The 19,859-nt window shown below is 41.2% G+C and overlaps 1 protein-coding gene across 4 annotated transcripts in view; it reads right to left on the reverse strand.

The window, feature by feature from the left end:
• The window catches only part of ANO6 (anoctamin 6), a 198,189-nt gene that overhangs the window by 62,501 nt on the left and 115,829 nt on the right, over window positions 1-19,859 (reverse strand). For all 4 annotated transcript variants that reach the window (XR_008552214.1, XM_037514106.2, XM_037514107.2 and 1 more), the window contains 4 exons: window positions 5,949-6,014; window positions 4,650-4,937; window positions 4,332-4,445; window positions 2,340-2,455 (listed from right to left, as the gene is read on the reverse strand). Coding sequence is in view for 3 of the 4 variants with exons in the window: in XM_037514106.2 (XP_037370003.1) it covers window positions 2,340-2,455; window positions 4,332-4,445; window positions 4,650-4,937; window positions 5,949-6,014 (584 nt within the window). In the remaining variant the exon portion in view is untranslated. The remainder of the gene's footprint in view (window positions 1-2,339; window positions 2,456-4,331; window positions 4,446-4,649; window positions 4,938-5,948; window positions 6,015-19,859) is intronic.

Here is a 19,859-nt window from a genome sequence, read left to right on the forward strand (position 1 = left end):
ATTTGATGAAATATTTTTAATGAATATTCTGGTTGTTTTTAAAAGACACCTTGTCATTTAGAAATAGATACTAATGCCAAGATATATTTAGCATTTTCTTCAAAATAGTTCAGGGTGGAGGGGAAGGAAAGGAGGTAGGGAAAAAGATGAAAAGAGACTGGTTATGAGTTAATACTTTTTGAAGCTGGGTTACAAGTATATGCACATTTGCTGTGCTGTTACCTCCACCTTGGTATATGTTTGAAATTTCCCATAGTAAAATGTAAAACAAAACAAAAACTATTCACTGTTTTAAAATTCTCTTTTAAGATTAATAGGCTTTTTCCAGTAGGTGGGAGCTTGCAAAAGACATGGAAACATAGTAGAAAGAGGAGGCACTAGGCTATAGTCAGATTTGGGGATACCCTGGCTCTCCCCTTCTTCTCATCCCCCATACCCAAGTCCTGTCAACTCTCCCCTAAAACATTCCAAATTGGCTCCCACAATCTCTCCTCTAGATCATTCTATCTGGTCTCCAGCTTCCTGTGGCCTCTGGAGCCCATTCTCATTATCATTGCAAAATTGGAACAAGATAAAATTCCTGGAATGCTTAAAATATCACAAATGCTTCTCATTGCACTTAAAGTCTAAATTCCTTTTCATGCTCCTTACATACTTTAAAGTGTTTGTCTCCTCATTCTCCTTCTAATTATCACTGGTCTTAGCTATTTCCTCAAGCCTCACAAGTGTATTTGTGCCTCATGGCTATGTACAGGCGCCCCCTATTCCTGGAATGACTTCTTTCAAATCCTTGAAATACTACCTCTTTTTACTGCAGGTCTCCGGTCCTAATTATCCTGCTGAAAGATTACTTTCCTGACCAACCAACCCAGCAGCCCCCTCCACTCCCCACTTGTCACTAATTTAATTATTGTTGTTTGGTTGGTTGGCCTTAGTCTACCTCTTTCCAGCATCCTCCCCTAGACCACCTGAACTTCTGCAAACCAGTCTAGTTGGTGCTTTTGTTAGGGGAAAAAGGATGTCCTGAGCTAATTCCATACAGGCTTTGTGGACTTCACCCCCACTCCAGACCAAAGCCATCAAGACATTGGGAAAGACAAATCCCATCACCACCAAAGGGAAGGTGGCTGGGACCTAAGGGTGGAGCTAAGCAGCCAGGTTTGGTATAAAAACCACACATGTGGGCCTTGGGGGCTGGCTCTTGCCTCTAGGTTACACGGCTGGCTCTTGGCTCACCGCCAGCTCTCAGAGTGCCATTTGGGTTCCAGATCGGCGGAACGGGTAGGACACATTTAAGACTTTATCTCCCACTTTTCTCCCTGAGTTGTACATTTCCTCATTTCCCCTTCCCTTGTGAATAAATCTTTTATTAACCTTTTGTATGTGCCTGCAGTGGAGTATTAAGTCCCTTTTAAGCACGCGGGTGAGGACCCACAGTCAGGCAACCCGTTTTATATCGGGGCTGCCCTGTAACACTTTGAAGACACAAATGCTGAATTAATCACTTTATCTCATTAGAGACAATAAAACAGTATCTAACAGCAGATACAGGAAAAGCGCGAGCATTTCTCTCTCACCACACAATTTACGCCAAAGTGAACATTTACTCCTGTGTAATGAAGGATTTGCTGAGTCTTTGTTGCCAGTTCCTGGGAGGTAACTCTAAAATCTTGGAATTTCCCTATATAGTACACTTGGTTTTTTTCAAGGTGGAAGCCTCAACTCCACCTGAGAGTTTATGACAATGGGGTGACTCTTGGTGAGTCCTCTGATAGTTTGGGAGGCTGTCCTTGGCAGAAAGAGTGGCCAGGTGACAGAAGACTGTGGCTTCGAGCCATGTGACATTGGAATGACCTTCATGAGAAGCAGGGGCTGGAGACTGTCATGTGAGCAAGGATTTTATCAATCACATCTGCGTAATGAAACCTCAATAAACTCGCTGAGGGCCTCCCCAGTGGCCTAGGGTTCAAGTCTCAGTGCTGTCACCTCTACGGCCTAAGTTGGATCTCTGGCCAGGGAGCTGACCTACAAAGCACAGCAGACCTCTCATGTCTGGCCCGCTGCTCCCCTCAGCAGTGGATTTCAGTAGATCTTTCTGTTCTGCTCCCTACTCCATCTCTGGTGAGTCCTCTTACTCTCACCTTCCATACCTCTGGCCTGTACCCCAGTTCTTCTAAGCACAAATAAATAAATAAAATATAAGTAAATAATCACACTGAACATTGAGCTCAGAGGGGTGGGGAAGCTTCCCCTGGGCGATACTCTGAGATGCGTGACACTTGGCTGCCATAAGCACAACCCGGAGTCCTGCCTCGAGTGCTCTCTTGGCGACAACACACCTGATGAGGTCCAAGGGCTGCTTTTTGTAGATGCTCCGGGGATGTGCCCACTCTCTATACAGCAGGAACCGTTCACTTGGGCAGCTGACGTCCTCTGAAGGATGGTTGAAGTTGCACTGGGAAGCAGAGGCAAACAAGTGAGCAACATACCCACCATGTGTTCACAGGTCTGTTTATTAAGTGCAGTCATTTGTATACCTGAATAAAGGGCCATAATTTGCTGGAAGGAATGGAAAGACAATCTGATGTTCAGTAATTCTCAACCAAGAGTATTACTAACCCCTTGGGGCATTTGTTAAGGCAAGTAGGGAGGAATGCTTGGTCGCTACCATCCTGGGGAAACACAGAACAGAGTGGATGACTGTCCAGGGATGCTTAAAGTCCTACAAGAGGGTAACTCAAGAGCAAAAACAGCCACAACAAAGGAACTTCTGAACTCCAGCTCCCAAGGCCTTGTAGGGTCATTCTGAAACCCAGACTTCTTTGTCCCCAGTTCAGCAGTTATTATGGGACAACATGTAGAATATAAACAACAAAGAGGAGTAACATCATTTACCCACTTAGCTTAGTCAAGAAATAAAAACATCCAGCACCTGCTTAAATTCAGCCATTCTTCATCCCATGTCCCTCAGTTTCCTTCCTTCTGGACTAGAACCAGATAATCACCCTTCCAGGCCATGACATGGGTCCTGACTTCAAAGCTATTCCTTGACCTGGATATGGGTCCACTGTAATTATAACAGGCTTTAGTGGAAAATAACTGTGCATGTGCAGATGTCAACTGAGTACTATCGAACTTTGCATCCCAGATTAAAATTCATGACTGCTCTGTACTAGTATCTCCAAAGCCCACGTTGCGTTATAATCGACAATTTTGCTGAGGCAAAAATATAAGACACAGGGACAGTTGTGTCTTGTAGCCAGGAAACTCAGTAGCCAGGAAGTTCAGCATCTGTTCTCCACCCACATCTCTTCACTATTTATGAACGTACATCAGTGGCCACTTAATGTCCCAGTTTTATTATTTCATACAGTGCATTTCAATTGTCTTCATTCACAAATACAGAGTAGCAATTATCAATCTCAGTCATTGCTTTCTTTGGTGGTCTTAGAGATTCAGATAAAATGACAGTGCATGTAGCAAAGTAACAGTGCAATATAATATAGTATTTATGTCAGTGAGAAAGTTTATTTGAAATAACTTAGATATCATATCCATGCCTTGTGGAAATCATTGAAGGGTCTGAAGCAGGCATATTTGAAATCAATTCATCTCTTAAGAGATGTTATCAGCTAGAGAAGGGCTCTTGAATATGAGGAGTTACTGTCACTTCAGAACGTAGTCCTTACAAAATGTCAGCCCTTTGCCATATTTTCATTGTGACAAGAACCCAACAGATGCTTTTTCAAAGCTTTGTGATATTCCAGGCAAAGTTTGAAGATGGTATTTGGATGGTGGGGGGCAGGAAAAGTATGTTATAGAAGATAACTGAGAAAAGTGACTTTTCTGGCTGATAAAGGTATCTGTCATTAACTATGAAAATAGTTAAGAAAATAATAGCCAAGGATTGTTAGAACATTTGACATGAATTGATTTTAAATTAATCCTCAGACCTCAATGAGGTAGATATTATTATTCCCACATTATGGTGAAGAAATGGATAGCAGAGAGGCTAAGTGACTTTCACTAGATCACCCAGTTAGAAAGAGGTAGTGTGGGCATTTTGACCCCAGAGTCTACACTCTTAACTGCTAATGTGCACCGTTTACATATGTGAATGCGAGAGCACCGTACACTCACTCATTTAAACTGAGGGCCCCTCTGTGCCTGAGATTCTGCAGAGGACAAAACCTGGTTCCTGCCCCACATGAATTTGCAGTTTTGCAGTGTTATCTTCATTTTACCAAAGAATCTTAATGTCAAGAATATTCGCCTTTCCCTATTAACACCCGAGTATACATTAAGTATTTTATTTTTACCCTTTGACTTACATCATGGAGAGGAAAAGCTGCCTTGTAGATGCCAGAGCTCACAAGTTTGTTAATCCCAAACTTCTTAACGTTATTGCTTACTTTATACTCGACCCGAGAGAGGATGAAGTAAACCTACAAAGATTCCAAAACAGAATGTGATTTATACAGTGAAACGAACCTATCATTGTTTCCTGTAGTAACATAAGGCTGTACCCACAGTTTCCTTTTTTTTTTTTTTTTGTAGTATTTGAAAGCAAAATTTAACCAAACTAGTAATTATTCAGCAGCAGATTCTCAAGCATCCAAAAACAGCCACTACATTTGTTTTAGACTTACAATTCGACTTCTGGTGGATGGATTGAAGAAGGTATCTTTATCTTGAATGTAAAAATCATTCATCCGGTTCTTCTCAAATGGGGCAGTGAAAAACTCTTGCTCTGGCTTGATGATATTCTCATTTACTCGGAGGACTTTGGTGAACCAGTTGAAATTAGTGAAGGGTGAAGACTGAGTTTTCAGATCGTTGGGCTTCAGAGGCAATTTAATGTGCATTATCTCAGCGTACGTACATAACACCTCCCATGGGGCATGTACTTTTACAAACACAAGCTTGTCATCTGCAACCTATATTGGACAAAAACACAAACCAGGAAACCAGATTTTTCTTAGGTTGCTGGTAGTTCAAATATATCCAGGTATTCGCATAAGAATAGGAGACCTGGTAAAGTGAAGATAAAATGAAACTAGATCTGCAAACTATGAAAGATTTAGCTTTAAAGGTAATTTCTCAGTTTGAACTATTGAAAAGGTAATCAATATCCTTATCATAGTTCTTTCATGAAATTACTTGGTTTTAAATAAAGAAAAACTACTTTGTTAATTTGCCCATTAATCCATGCAAATTAGTGATTAAAAATAAAAACTATAGCGTATTCATTGTTCTGGACAATTTTTAAATTTCTTAAACCTAAAAAGGGACTGTGTAATTTGTCACATATATGTTTAATATGTTATGTGGCCCTTAAAAAGATGTCAAAAAATTAATATAAAAACTTATTTACTATGTTAAAGGGAAAAATAAATAATTTAAATAATAGCTCCCTGTTTGGGAACAGAAAAATGTATATATTTGAACAAAAACGTTCAGAAGGACTATCATGTTATTTATGGATGATTAAGATACAGGTGACTGGGCCTGAGTTTGATCCCCGGCCGGGGAGCTTACCCACATGGCACAGCAGATCTCTCCTGTCTTGCCTGCTGCTCCCTTAACAGCAGTGTATTTCAGTAGATCTGCCTGTTCTGCTCCCCTCTCTGACTCTGGTGAATCCTCTCAGCCCCTGCATCTCTGGCCTATATCCCAGTTCTTGTATGCATAAATAAATAAACTTAAAAGAAGAAAATAATTAATGATATATGCATTCATTAATCCATTGTTGGACTATAAAAGAGAGGTGCTGGCTTTGATTGGAAATGAATACATATTCTATCATGCAGACTTTAATTGCCTCCCCTTTCCAGTCTACAACTAAGCTGAGGTTGGGGTTGCAAGTTTCCGACCCCACCCAGCCTCTCAGTGACATGCGGTTCCCAGGGTGAAGGCCAGCCAGGGGCTGGACAGGGATGGACACCTACCGATCTCGTTGCTTCAAGCTGCAGGCCGTCATTGATGAGGTTAGACTCATATGCTTGTCTTTTTCTCTGTCAAAAGAAATTGAAAAGTAAGTCAGGCCACGAGTTTCATCAAAGGCGAAAGAGAACTTTAAGAAAATGAAGCCAAACCAGTTTGAACCTGATGAAGAGACACAGAATGTCACAGAAGCAAAAGGTGGTATTGCTCTTTTAGATTGAGGGTACAGTGCAGGCTCCCCAGTCAGAAGGCTGTGGCACCCACCTAGTCCCCAAGTCCTCAAAGGTCCTGGCTGTCTCCAGGGTTCTCATCCATTTGTAGTGCCCAAGTCTCGACTTAAGCACAATTTCAAGGCCTTATTGGGTTTTGTCTTAACCTAAGTCTTGCACACAAATGGAGGTCTGGACATTCTGTGTATCATTTACCAGAGTGAATTTTTAAAATTTTATTTCAATTTTATTTCCATAGGAGATATCCAAAGAGTTTGATTTTGGAGGGAGGCATTTTGGCTCTGCATGTGCTGACCAAATGCAATAAAACAAACAGTATTGGCAAAATTTGAAGGAATGCTTTCTCTCTGAAATGTTCATGAAGGTAGAAACATCTAAATCTATAAACTATAAACTTGATTTGTTCATAATATTTCTCTCTGTGTTACATGTTCATTTAACAAAATGCAGAGTACACTGTGTTTATCGATCAGTAATTCTATCGGGTTTTGTCAAGCTGTGTGCTAAGTTATGGAGAAGCAAGTGAAGGTGGAGACTTTTTTCTTTTTCTTTCTTTTTTTTTTACTTTTTGCGGAGATGGGGTGTAGGCCAGCGATGGGAGGAATAGGGGGAGGTGAGAGGACTCACCGGAGACAGAGTGGGGAGCAGAACAGGCAGATCTACTGAAATCCACTGCTTAAGGGAGCAGCGGACTAGGCAGGAGAGGTCTGCTGTGCCCTATGTGGGTCAGCTCCCTAGCCGGGGATCAAACTCAGGCCTTAGCAGTGTTAGTGCTGAGACTCAACCCCTAGGCCACCAGGGAGGCCCGAAGGCAGAGACTTGACTGATGTCTTGAAAGAATGCTTTTGATGATGAAGCAGTTATACTGCTTGCTGAAAGCAAGAAAAGGGCTAGACAAGAAAAAGGCTAGAAAATCAGATGCCCATGTTCAAATTCTTGTTCCTTACTTATCCACTCCTTGATGCCTTGCAGGACACTTAAACTCTCTGGTCCTCATTTTCCTCATCACTAGTTTCCTTTTGAGGTTCTCCTGTGGAGTATGTGATTTAAATCACATAAAGCTTACATCAACTAGAATTGCTATTTTGAGGTCACAGGTTAACTGAACCAATTCTACTGAAGACAACTAAGAGGACCGGCTTAAAATTGTTTTTAAGGTCAGCAGTTAACAAGATAGAGAGGAATTGCTTAGTCAAGGCCTCACTAACCAGTGGTTTGGCAGGTGGGGGCGCATTCTGCCTAGGGAGCCCCATTTGTGATTTGCCAATTGTGAATGGGTAGAGGAGAAGCTGGGCTGCCATGTACAGTGCCTGGAGCATGGAAAGCACCTAGAACATGCTTCTGGGAAAAATGTGGAAGGTCCCAATGAAGGAATAATTTAGGAACAGAGGCCCCAAAACCTAAGTCCATTTATCAGCCTGACTGAGAAACAATCACAGACGAGGAGGGAGCACTCCCCCTTTCTATTAAAAATGGAATGTTCAGAACAGCAACATAATAGCACCATAGCAATGGACCAAAGCTGGTTTCAGAAAAGTAGGCTGGGTAACTTGGGAAAACTGAGTGGGCTTTGATAGCCTAGGAGACCCCACAGGCCCAGCCAATTAGCAAGAGACATACTAAGAGACACCCAAGGGCCAAACCCCCACTTTTTGCCCACTGTACCTATATAAGCACTCTTCTCACCTTCTCAGTAGTAGCTACCCATTGGGACTTCTCTCTGCTCAGGGAGTTTTCCTGTCCTTGCTCTTATCTATCAACAAATCTCTTGCTTTTCTGTAACTCTGGTCTCGACATTGAATTCTTTCCTCCCCAAAGATAAGAATGGAGGAAAAGCCGGCCTGGGGTCCTCGGACTCTCTGCCTGCTCCTTCCACACCCCCGATTCAACAAGATGAAAAAATACAATCCAAGGTCAAGTGGAACCCTTAACATATTTGTGGAAGACTCAGAAACAGAACATGCTGTAATTTTTTGTTTTTAAGATTTATTTATGCATACAAGAACTAGGGTGCAGGCCAGAGGTGTGGGGGTGAGAGGATTCACCAGAGACAGAGTGGGGAACAGAACAGGTGGATCTACTGAAATACACTGCTGAAGGGAGCAGCAGGCAAGTCAGAAGAGTCAGCTGCGCCATGTGGGAGCTCCCTGGTCAGGGATCAAACTCGTGCTGCAGTAACTGCAGATAGCTTCATAGGTTGCATCTTAACCCCTTGCTCCACCAAGGAGGCCCACATGCTGTAGTTTTATTTAACAGTTATGTAGCACTGATACCAGGTCCAGAACGATGCTTTTCTGAGTTGTGGAAATGTAACACATTTAATTACTTGCTACAATTTGAGTGTACAATAGTAACTCAAAGAAAAACCAGCCAATGCTATAATTCCTCTAAAAGCGAAGAAGCAACGCGCCTAGAAACGCCAGCACTAAAGGACATGGGAATCCTAAGGGGCAGCTTCCCCTCTGTTCTGCCTGCTTCCACCCCTACCCCCATCTCTGCAGGGACACTAAGCTTCTCTGCCCTTTCTTCTCCTGACCCCTGCCCTCCCATCCCCAAACTCATTGACTCAGATGGTCCTGGCATCCTGTTAAGCAGTTTTTCTTCACCCTGCCTCTTAATGCTCATATTTTAAATTTGCACCTAGTCCAGTCCTTGTTCCTCACTGTTTCATCCTTTACTACTAGGTAACAAGCATTTTCCAGACTGCAAAGTTCAACATAGAGCTTGGCACTGAGTATGAGCCACATACACGTTTGTTGAAAGAATATACTCAGATGTATTCATCTACAGACATTTCCTGAAAAGCATCCTGCAAAGTGCTAAAGATTCAAAAAAGAATTTTTTTTTTTTTTTGCGTAGAACTGGGGTGTAGGCCAGAGGTGTGGGGGGCAGGGTGAGAGGACTCACCAGAGATAGAACAGAAGCAGAAGAACAGAAGCAGTCGGGAGCAGCACAGGTGGATTTACTGAGGCGAGCAGCGAGCGAGACAGGAGAGGTCTGCTGTACCATGTGGGTCAGCTCCCTGGCCAGGGATAGAACTCAGGGCATAGCGGTGATAACAACGCTGAGACTTAATCCCTAGGGCTCCAGAGAGGCACCAAAGAAGAATGTCAAATAGCCCTACAGGAACTATAGAGAAACCTAGCACCCCATGACCTAGGACTTGCTCCCACACAGCAAGCCTGAAGTACTCATCCCTGTATCTCAAGGTTCTGTCCTGACGTCTGCTGTTCTTCAATGACCATTCTTGCCTTAGTGATGCTTGTCTTTTAATCTTGACATCCTGAGTACCTAGAGCAGGCCTCGGGCTGAATTAACCAGCCCTGGATGATGAATGAATGAGTCAGCTGAGTCGCCTGTGGATCATCGGTTGCCTGGTCCGTAGAATGAACTGCGGGTTCAAGTTACTGCTGCAGCCCAGTAACTGCGCTCCCTTGCCTGAACCCCTCCCCAAAGTGTTCATGAACTTTCACTTCTGGGCATCGAGGATAGGACAGTGAAGGAGCGGTATCATTTAATTATTTTCCAGTATCAGGTAGCTCAGGGGCATCCAGAAGATGAAGTGATTTCCAGACTCCTTGGAGACTGACTTATTTGATGACATGGGGATGGCCCGGAGCCCAGGACGAAGCCAGCCCTGGAGTACAGTCTGTCATCAAACACACAGACACACACTGCCCTGGTTTTGTAACAGGGGGTGTCCCCAGAAAAAAGGGGGTTTCCAGGTCCCCTGCCCAACCCAAAGGAGGGTGGAGCTGAGCAGGGAGGAGAAGCTGGAGAGGAGACTGGGGAAGGAGGGAAAGAGGATGAGGAGCCAGAAGGAGACCTGGAGGAGGCATGTGGAGCAGAGAGACATGTGAAGAAGCTGCACTTGCTTCTTGGTCCTGGACTGGTTGAAACAGACGTGGGTGAGAGAGTGGGTGAGAGACCCTTGGGGAGGTTAACAATGGCAGCATTTATTGTGATCTTGATTTTGCTCTTTTCCTTCCAGACTTGTCTGGAAATTTGTGCCATTGGGTCTCCGTGGCTCTGTGTTGGGCCAACCCTGTTGAGCTGGACATTTACCCAGGAGGGGATAGGTGACTTTGAGTGCTGGATTTGGAAACTACAGTCTTTCTGTCTTTGTTTCACACTAATTATATTACAGTTCATTTCCAATGAAGGTCTTATGCACTAGAGTATGTTTTGTTTGAATGTGGTGGATAGCAGAACCTATTTAGAACAGGCAGGTTTGGGGGCCCTGGGGGGCCCCATACCCTGCCCTATAACATTTTTTAGTGTCACACATCCAAATGAAGAGGCAACTCCAATCCACTTGGCCTCCACACCGCACCCTTTTGCCCCTTAGTCCCTCCAGTGGGACACCAATGACACCATCTTACTGGATCTCCAGAAAATGGGTTTAATACTAGGTTCCTTATCCCTCCCTCTCCTTGACTTTTCTATACCATTTGGTCACCCAGGTCCTCAAGCCACCATCTTTGATACCTGATGCATGTACATCCTTTCCATTAAACACATTTTCCTATCTCCTCCATTTTGCCCCATATCTGTGTGTAATAAAGGAAGTTTCTGCACATGTAAATAACACAGATGCAGAAAGCATTGGAAAGACTTCTCTCCGATTACATTTTAACAGCTTGATAATATTCTCAGAAATATAGTCTCTGTGACTATATCTCAAATTATTGGCTATTTCGGTTGTTTCTAAGTTTTCATAGTTATGAAGATCCTTGTGGAGCAATCTTTGTGCATCTGTTACTTCCTCAGGATAAAGACCTAGAGCATAATTGTTGAACAGTATACACATTTTTAATTCTTTGATCTGTATTGCCATACTGTTCTCCAGAAAGGTTATACTAATTTACCTTATTTTAGTTCTCATCTAGTTCCTAAAAAAAGAATTCCTGAGATATTTACTTGATGTTTCACAAGATAATTGGTGGATCTTGGAGATGGTTTATAAAATTCTCTATTTTACCATGAGCTATAATACTTAAACAGCTAAATCAACAATAGGACATTTTTTTAAATTTGCTGAAGCATGTTAATACATCACGTTGGTGGTACTTTATACTAAGACAGATCTTAGTATTTTCCTTTTCATGGCAACTCACAAAGCACTAGCAGAATATTTTAAAAATTGTTCAAACCATTTTCTTGGTTGTCAGATTGCTAAATTAACATATGTATTATATTTGTCCAACGGTCACATACTGGGAAGAGACTGCTGACTTAAGATTGCCTGAGTCTGTTTAATATGAAATCATCATCTCTGCTTCCCTGTAGAATTTACACTTGGATAAGCAACAGTTTTCTTGACATTTAAAAAAAATGAGGGTAAAGTTGTCTTCTATGTTAAAACTGAAAGAAAATTAAAATTGTATATTGTCTGACATAGCCATCACTCAATAAATATTGGTTGAATAAATGAATATCTTTTATTCATTTTACAACTTTTAACTAAATATTATGTGCCTTAATGGAAACTTTTCCATACAAGATATAGTTCTATGTATGGTTCTACAGTCTCAGATCTGTATTTGACAGCACAAAATGATTAAGCTAGATTTCTTAGGTCTAGGAAAGTCCAGTTATACATTAAATGATGCTGTCAATTCCTCTATATCTAGAGGAACAAACTCATTGATACTGTAACCTGGATGTGCCCTTTTTTTGTGTGTAGAAGAACTGAGGTGTAGGCAGAGATGCAGGGGTCAAGGGGATTTACCAGAGACAGAATAGGGGGCAGAACAGGTGGATCTACTGAAATCCACTGTTGAGGGGAGCAATAGGAGAGAGAGGAGCAGTCAGTCTTCTGTGCCATATGTGGGTCAGCTTCTCGGCTGGGGATCGAACTCAGGCACTCAGGCCGTAGTGGTGATAGCGCTAAGATTAACCCCTAGGCCACCAAGGAGGCCTCAGGATCTACTCTTTTTTAAAACTACTTCTAGTAAAGTCCAAGCGACAATGACCATTAAGAACTCATGAACATCACGAAAAAGATGCCCAAGATTCTGTTATTGTTGGTGGAGAATGGTACAGGGAGCTCAAAGTGAAAAAGAAAAGAGCATAGCTTCTTACTCCAGAAACTAGAATTTTTATTTATTTTTTTATTTAATTTAAATTTTATTTTTATATTCCCCATACAATTACAACCCCCTTATTTTGACCCCAATCCCTCCTTTCCCTGCCCCCACCATAGAGTGTCTCTGGTTCATAGTTGTTTGTTGATTTTGATATTTTCTTTCTTATAGTTATTCTTTTTCCTGGTCCCTTATTTAAGTCAGAAACTAGAATTTTATTCCTACTTCTTCTGAGAAGTTAATAAAGCTGTCAGAGAAATAAAGAATAAAGCAATCAAAATCACAAAGGACAGACTAGCATAATTAAGGAAGCTTTCTATCCCTAAGCACCTGAGATAACACATCTCATTTGGCTTAATAAAGTCATCATTGGAAGGCACTTTCTTGTGAATTATTCAGTAATAATACTAACTGTAAATACCCATCTACCATTGTCTTCATGTCACCCAGATTTTTTAGCAGGGGTAGTGATGTCTAAGAAGTAAAATTACTGAATATACTGTAATGATAAATAAGCAGACGTCAGTTGGGATGACTGAATTATGTGCACAGATTAATTTCAAATATCCTACTGTACTGTATATTAAGTACTGATGGTGCTGACGTAGTTATTTTTCAACTTGCTAATCTCTGTCAAGCCCACATAGATGGATAAGAAATAAGCCGAAAGTATTAAATTCATGCAAAAAATTACTGTGTAATTACTCTAAGCGCTATTTATTTATTAAGCTCCCAAGAAAGTTTGTGAAGGGGGAATACATTATTTCTTTGGGACCTTCTTTAAAAAATCACACGTTAATGGTTAAACACTGAATGTTAGTAGACTGATTTGATGAATTTACTCAAGCAGGTAATGCGTATCACTAAGGGGAGAGAAAGAAAGATGAGCATTGTAAATAATCAGCACAGAATGGAAGTGAATGTTTTGCTGAACTTCACATCTGAGTTTACTTTTTAAATTAATATTTTTGGTGGAGTTACAAAAGGTAAATACTCTTTGTGGGTAACTTCGAAAGCAGATTTTCTAAGAAGAAAAAAAATCACCTATAGTCCATTGCTAAGATCACTGTTGTAAGTATTTCAGTGCAGTATTTCTCACACTCACCTGCTTATATGGACAGCTTGGGATGCTTCTAGAAATGGAGACTCTGGCTTGGGTATAGAATGGGGCCTACACTAGTTAATAACTTTAAACAAGCAAAGCAGGTGACTTCACCACCAGAGCAGTGTAAGAAATACAGGGTTTTATTTTTTTCTCTTTGCATATAAACAGCTGTTCTTCTGTGCTGATTCCCTGCAAGACCATTCTATATGCTACTCTGTAGAGCTGATATTTTGCAACTGTGTACCCTTTTGCAGATGACACTTTAGAACAGTGAGATATGGGTGACTGTGGGGACCAGAGCAGATGACAACTTCTTAAACAAACCTAAGGCTTCAGAAGAACCAAAGGAAAAGGGTTTTTGTCTTCTCCATATCTTTGCAAGATAAAATGGAATACTTGGTCTTACTTTTCAGAATTGCACTGTCTTCTTTGTGTGTTTTAGGATTTGGAACTCTGCACACATTCTATTTGGGAGGGAAAAAAGCAGGATTTGGATTCACTGCTCTGGTGTGGAGTAGTCAAAAATAAAACCAAATTTGCTTACACGAGTAACACAACTTGTAGCTGTAATTTGAAACTGTGGATTCTAATTTAATTTATTCCTTTTAAACTACAATCTTGGTTTATGAAAGCAGGGTGCAAAGGAAGGAGATAAAAAATATAAAGGAGAGGTCTCTGCCTTAGTCTAAAATATGAAGGAGTCAAAACTAGACCTGATTTTACTTCTTAAAACAGAAGACAGAACACCTACCAAAAGACATCTGAGAAGGTCAGACCACTTTCTGGCTGATATTGTTTCTACATATCCTATCCTAGTATGAAACTTAAGTTTCCAACTCAAGGACTATCTGTGGCGAATATGTAAGCCCCAGGAAATTTTTATATTCTTCTGATTCCTTATAATCTCCTGCCATTCCTTATTCATTTATTTCTTCCATTTGGAGAAAGTATATCAATGTTCAGTCTATTCAACTGTTCTATTCAACTGTTCAGTCTGTTCAACATTCAACTGTTAAAAGACTGCATGGAGGATTCTTTCTGGGTGAGCCTCATACCAGAATATTATATTCCCTTACAACAACCAGATTTGTTTTTATTGTATTGAGACTTTGTGTTATTGATGATATACCCCATTATTTGTTGGTTACTAGAAAACTCTAGACATTGGAGAAAATACATATGGTTGGAGACTTCAACACTGCACTCTCACCAATGCATAGATTAACAAGACAGAAAATAAGTAAGGACACAATCACCCTAAACAAAAAACTAGACCACATGGGTTGAACAGACATTTATAGGGTGCTGTACCCCTAAAAAGTCAATACACATTTTTCTCAAATGCACATGGGTCATTCTCCAGGACTGACCACAGAGTAGGTCACAAGACAAGTAGCAACACATTCATGAAAACTGAAATAATACAGAGTATCGTCTCTGACCACAAAGGTATGGAATTAGAAGTCAACTACAGAAAGAAAACAAGGAAACCCTGTAATGTGGAAATGGAACAATATACTACTTTTAGACCAGTGGGTTAATGAGGAAATAAAAGAAAAACCAAAAAAAACCTTGAGACCAATGATAATGTGGACACATCCTCCAGAACATATGGGACACAGCAGTACTAGGAGAGAAGCACATGGCAATCCAGACCCACAACAAGAAACAAGAAGGAGCTCAAATAAACAACCCTGTCTCTCATGTCAAGGAGATAGAAAATGAAGAATGAAGAAAATTCCAAGAGAAACGAAATATTAGGGCCTACCTGTTGGTGCAGGGGTTAAAGTCTCAGCACTATAAAGCTATCTGCAGCCACTCTTGTCTGAGTTCGATCTCCGGCCATGGAGTTGACTCACATGGCGTAGCAGACCTCTCCTGTATACCCAATACTCCCCTCAGCAGTGGATTTCATTAGATCCACCTGTTTTGCTCCCCACTCTGACTCTGCGGAATTCTCTCACTCCCTAAACCTCAGGCCTATACCCTAAATAAAAATAAATCTTAAAAAAAAGAATCATATTGATATATTATTAAAAAAGGAAGGAACTATTACAATTAAAGCAAAAATAAATGAAATAGAAATCAAAGAGACAGTCCAAAAGACCAATGGAACCATAAGCTGGTTCTTTGAAAAATGAACAAAATAGACAAACGTCTAGCTAGGCTAAGAAAAAGAATGAGAAAACTCAAATAAATTGGATCAAAAATGAAAGAGAAGAAGTTACAACAGACAGCAGGAATTCAGAGAGTGGTATGAGATTACACTGAATATTTATATGCAAACAAGTTCAACAACCTAGAGGAGATGGATAGATTCTTAGAATTATACAATCATCTAAGACTGAATAAGAAAGAAACAGGAAACCTGAAGAAAGCAATCATAAACAAGGAATTTCAAATAGCAATCAAAACTCTCCCAAAAAACAAAAGCCCAAGAACAGGTGGATTCACAAGTGAATTTTACTAAACTTCAAAGACAAATACCTATCCTGCTCAATTTCTTACAAAAAACTGAAAGAGAAAGAAGGAATTCGTCCAAACACATTTGATGAAGCCAACATTATGCTAATCCCAAAGCCAAACAAACGCAACACAAGGAAAGAAAACTACAGTCCAATTTCCCTCATGAACACAGATGCAAAATTCCTCAATAAAATCTAGCAAACCGAATCCAACAATGTATTAAAAGGATTATACATCATGACCAAGTGAGATTTATACCAGAGACACAGGATGGTTCAACATCCAAAAATCAATCAATGTAATTCACTACATCAACAAAAAGGAAAATAAAAACCATATGATCATATCAATAGATGTGAGAAACCAGTTGATAAGAGTCAGCATCCATTTATGATGAAAACCCATGAAAAACTCAGGATAAATGGAATGTATATGTTAACACAATAAAAACCACATATGAGAAACCCACAGCTAGTATTCTCAGTGGCGAAAAACTGAAAGCCTTCCACTAAGACTTGGCACAAAACAAGCAACCTAATCAAAAAATGGGCAGAAGAGTTAAAAAGGCACTTCTCAAAGAAATGACCAGCAGGTACATGAAAAAATGTTCATCATCAATTACCATGAGGGAAATGAAAATCAAAACCACACTGGGATTCCACCTCACTCCAGTGAGAATGGCCCTTATTAAGAAATCCAAAGAAGTGCTGGAGGTGGTGTGGCAAAAAAAGAACACACTTACACTGTTGTTGGGAATGTAGACTGGTCCAGCCCCTGTGGCAAGCAGTGTGGAGGTTCCCCAAAAGTCTAAAAATGAATCTGCCATTTGACCCAGCGATTACACGCTTAAGAATCTACCCAAAGAGAGGGGACTCCCCTGGTGGCACAGTGGTTGAGCGCTGGGCTGTGAAGCTGCCCGCAGCCTCTGCAGCGCCGGTTCGTTCCCCGGCCACCGGTGAGGGTCCCACAAAAAAAAAAAAAAAAAAAATCTACCCAAAGGACACAAAAACACTAATTTGAAAGGAAACCTGCACTCCTATGTTGAATGCAGCACTATTTACAATAGCCAAGATATGGAAACAACCTAAATGCCCAGAACAGATGACTGGATCAAGAAGATGTTACTTAGGGCCTCCCTGGTGGTGCAAGGTATTAAGTACCACACTAAGCAGTCCGCAGCCTCTGCAGCACGAGTTCAATCCCTGGCCAACCAGAGAGAAAACCACATGGTGAAGCAGACCTCTCCTGTCTGGCCTGCTGCTCCCCTCAGCAGTGTATTTTGGTCTGTCTGCTTGTTCTGCTCCCCACTCTGTCTCTGGTGAATCCTCTTACCCGCATCTCTGGCCTGTACCCCAGCTCTTCTATGCATAAATAAATAAATCTTTAAAAAAAATAAAAGAAGATGCTATTCAGCAATTAAAAAGATAAACTCTGGACCTCCCCTGGTGGCGCAGCGGTTGAGTGCTGGGCTGCGAGGCTGCCCGCAGCCTCTGCAGCGCTGTTTCATTCCCCGCCCGCCAGCGAGGGTCCCACCAAAAAAAAAAAAAAAAGATAAACTCATGCCATTTGCAGCAACATGGATGGAGCTGGAAGGGAAATGAGCCGGAAGGATAAGATAACTACTGAGTGGTTTCACTTATATTTGGAATATAGAGAAACAAACAAAGGATCTGACAAAGACAAACTTTAAAACATACCCTTGAAAGCTGACCACAGGTCTGAGGCATACAAGGATGGAGGGAAGGGAAGGAGGGCTCCTGATAGGGGAGACCCAATGGTTAAAGGTGAACCCAGTGGAGTATGGTAGAAGGCTATGGGTGCTCTGCTGTGGGAGAACTATGGTGACTACCCCCAAGGGGAGAATTCCTTTATTGTGAAAATAAAAAAGCAAGAATATAAAATAACGGAAGCTAATTTTAAAAAGAGAGAGAAAAGTACATGAAACAAAAAGTAAAATCTTAAAGAAACAGAAGAATGAAGCAGAACTAAAAGCATTTATCACAGTTCTTAGAACTTAGAAAAATCAATACGCTTCTATTTTTACCCACAATAAACCACAAAGTACAATTTTAAGTGTTTCTGAACAGCAACAAAAATTTTCAATAGAATAGTTAATAAAATATGTAAGATCTTGGGCCTCCCCGGTGGCACAGCGGTTGAGCGCTGGGTTGCGAAGCTGCCCGCAGCCTCTGTGGCACCAGTTCGATCCCCCGCTGCTCCCGGCCACCGGAGGAGGGTCTCACATGTGCATGTGCGCACAGACCTCTCCTGCCGCCCGCTGCTCCCCTCAGCAGTGTGCTTCGGTCCCTCTGCCTGCTCTGCTCCCCGCTCTGGCTCTGGTGAATTCTCTCACCCTCCCGTGCTTCTGACTGTACCCAGTGCTTGTATAAATAAATAAATAAATCTTTAAAAAAAAAGAATTATTATAAATATATATATATATATATATAAAAGATCTTCACGGTCATTGTTATAAAGCTTTACTGAAAAATATAAGACCTCCATAAATGGAGTGATGGGCTGTGCTCATTGTTCTAGAACTGTTTGATGAACTTATAAACATTTCCAAAGAGGACTCATTCAGCTTCCATGCAAACACCTCTGCCCTCACAACTCATTTCAAGCAGTGGGTAACAGATTTTACTTACTTTATTTATTTATTTATTTGCATAGAACTGGGGTGTAGGACAGAGGTGCGGGGGCGGGGGGGGAGAGGATTCCTCAAAGACAGAGTGGGGAGCGGAACAGACAGGTCTACTGAAATGTACTGCTGAAGGGAGCAGCGGGCAAAACAGGAGAGGTCTGCTGTACCAGAGAGCTCTCTGGTGGGCCTGGGATCAAACTTGTGCTGCAGTGGCTGCTGATAGTTTCATAGTGCTGAGATTTAACCCCTTGTGCCACCAGGGAGGCCCCTGGGTAACAAATTTTAAAGCTCACATGATTACAGTGATCTTGCATTATTTTATTTTGGATATAATTTAGTTTGGTTGATCATTTGAACAAATCTCTTATTCTATGGTCTCCACTGTCCAGTTCCTGCTGCCACTTGCTAAAGAATTCGCAAGATCAGATAAGAAATGATGGTGGATACTCTTACATATGTCCTTTTCATCAACTTCAAGGAAATAACTTTTGCATCCACTTTTTGCAATGGCTTTTGCTGACAAAATTAATTCATAAACACACACAATATTGTTTGCACAGTTTTTGTGCTCTCCCACTACTTTAGACCCCATCAACATCTTTACATTCATAAGAATGACCCAAAATACCCATGATTTAGTCAGAAACTCTTCTGTTTGAAGGGAGGCCAAGTACCAAACTAAACAAAATTTGAAATAGTTAAGTTCTGGCATGTGTTAGCAGTTCTAGGGCAAAAAGAGACAGAGGAAGCATTAGTCAAAGAACTGAGCAGAAGGAGGCGGAGAAACATAAGGAATTTGTTTTAGTTAAAATCTCTGCTCTTCACCATATAGATAAAACATATTCAGATATATTTAACCATGTACTATGTCAGACGCTGCTGCCTGTCTACTGACCAATCATTCTCTCCCTCATTATTACAAAAAAAATACCTGATGGTTTTAGGTATTGGGGCATCAGGGAACCCAGGAGAGGAAAGGTGAGTCTTCATTAGTGTGCTCTAAGGAAGGGAGCCCCATTCACCTTGTTGCACATGGCGCTGAGTGGCCGACAATGAATTGTACAGCAACATCTGCAGAGGGCCCCCTAGGGTCATAAGAAAAGTAAACCCTCTTTCTGTCTCTAGATGCCTGGACATGCAGCAGGCACCATGGAACAAAGTGAAGCTTTTTTAAAGAATAGCCAACAAGGGTGGGAAGAGCACAGGGACCATGGTGATAGTTCATGGGTGAGTGGGTGGTGGGAATTTATGGGGACTATCACCAAGATGAAAATGCATACATTGTACAAAAATGAAAAATGATATAAAAATATATAAAATAATTAAAAATAAATAAATTTTAAAAAAGAACAGCCAATGGGCCTCACCAGTGACCTAGGGGTTGA

This window comes from Talpa occidentalis, unplaced genomic scaffold (assembly GCF_014898055.3).
Source record: "Talpa occidentalis isolate TD23 unplaced genomic scaffold, MPIMG_talOcc4v2.1 talOcc4.16, whole genome shotgun sequence".
Taxonomy (NCBI): Eukaryota; Metazoa; Chordata; class Mammalia; order Eulipotyphla; family Talpidae; genus Talpa; species Talpa occidentalis.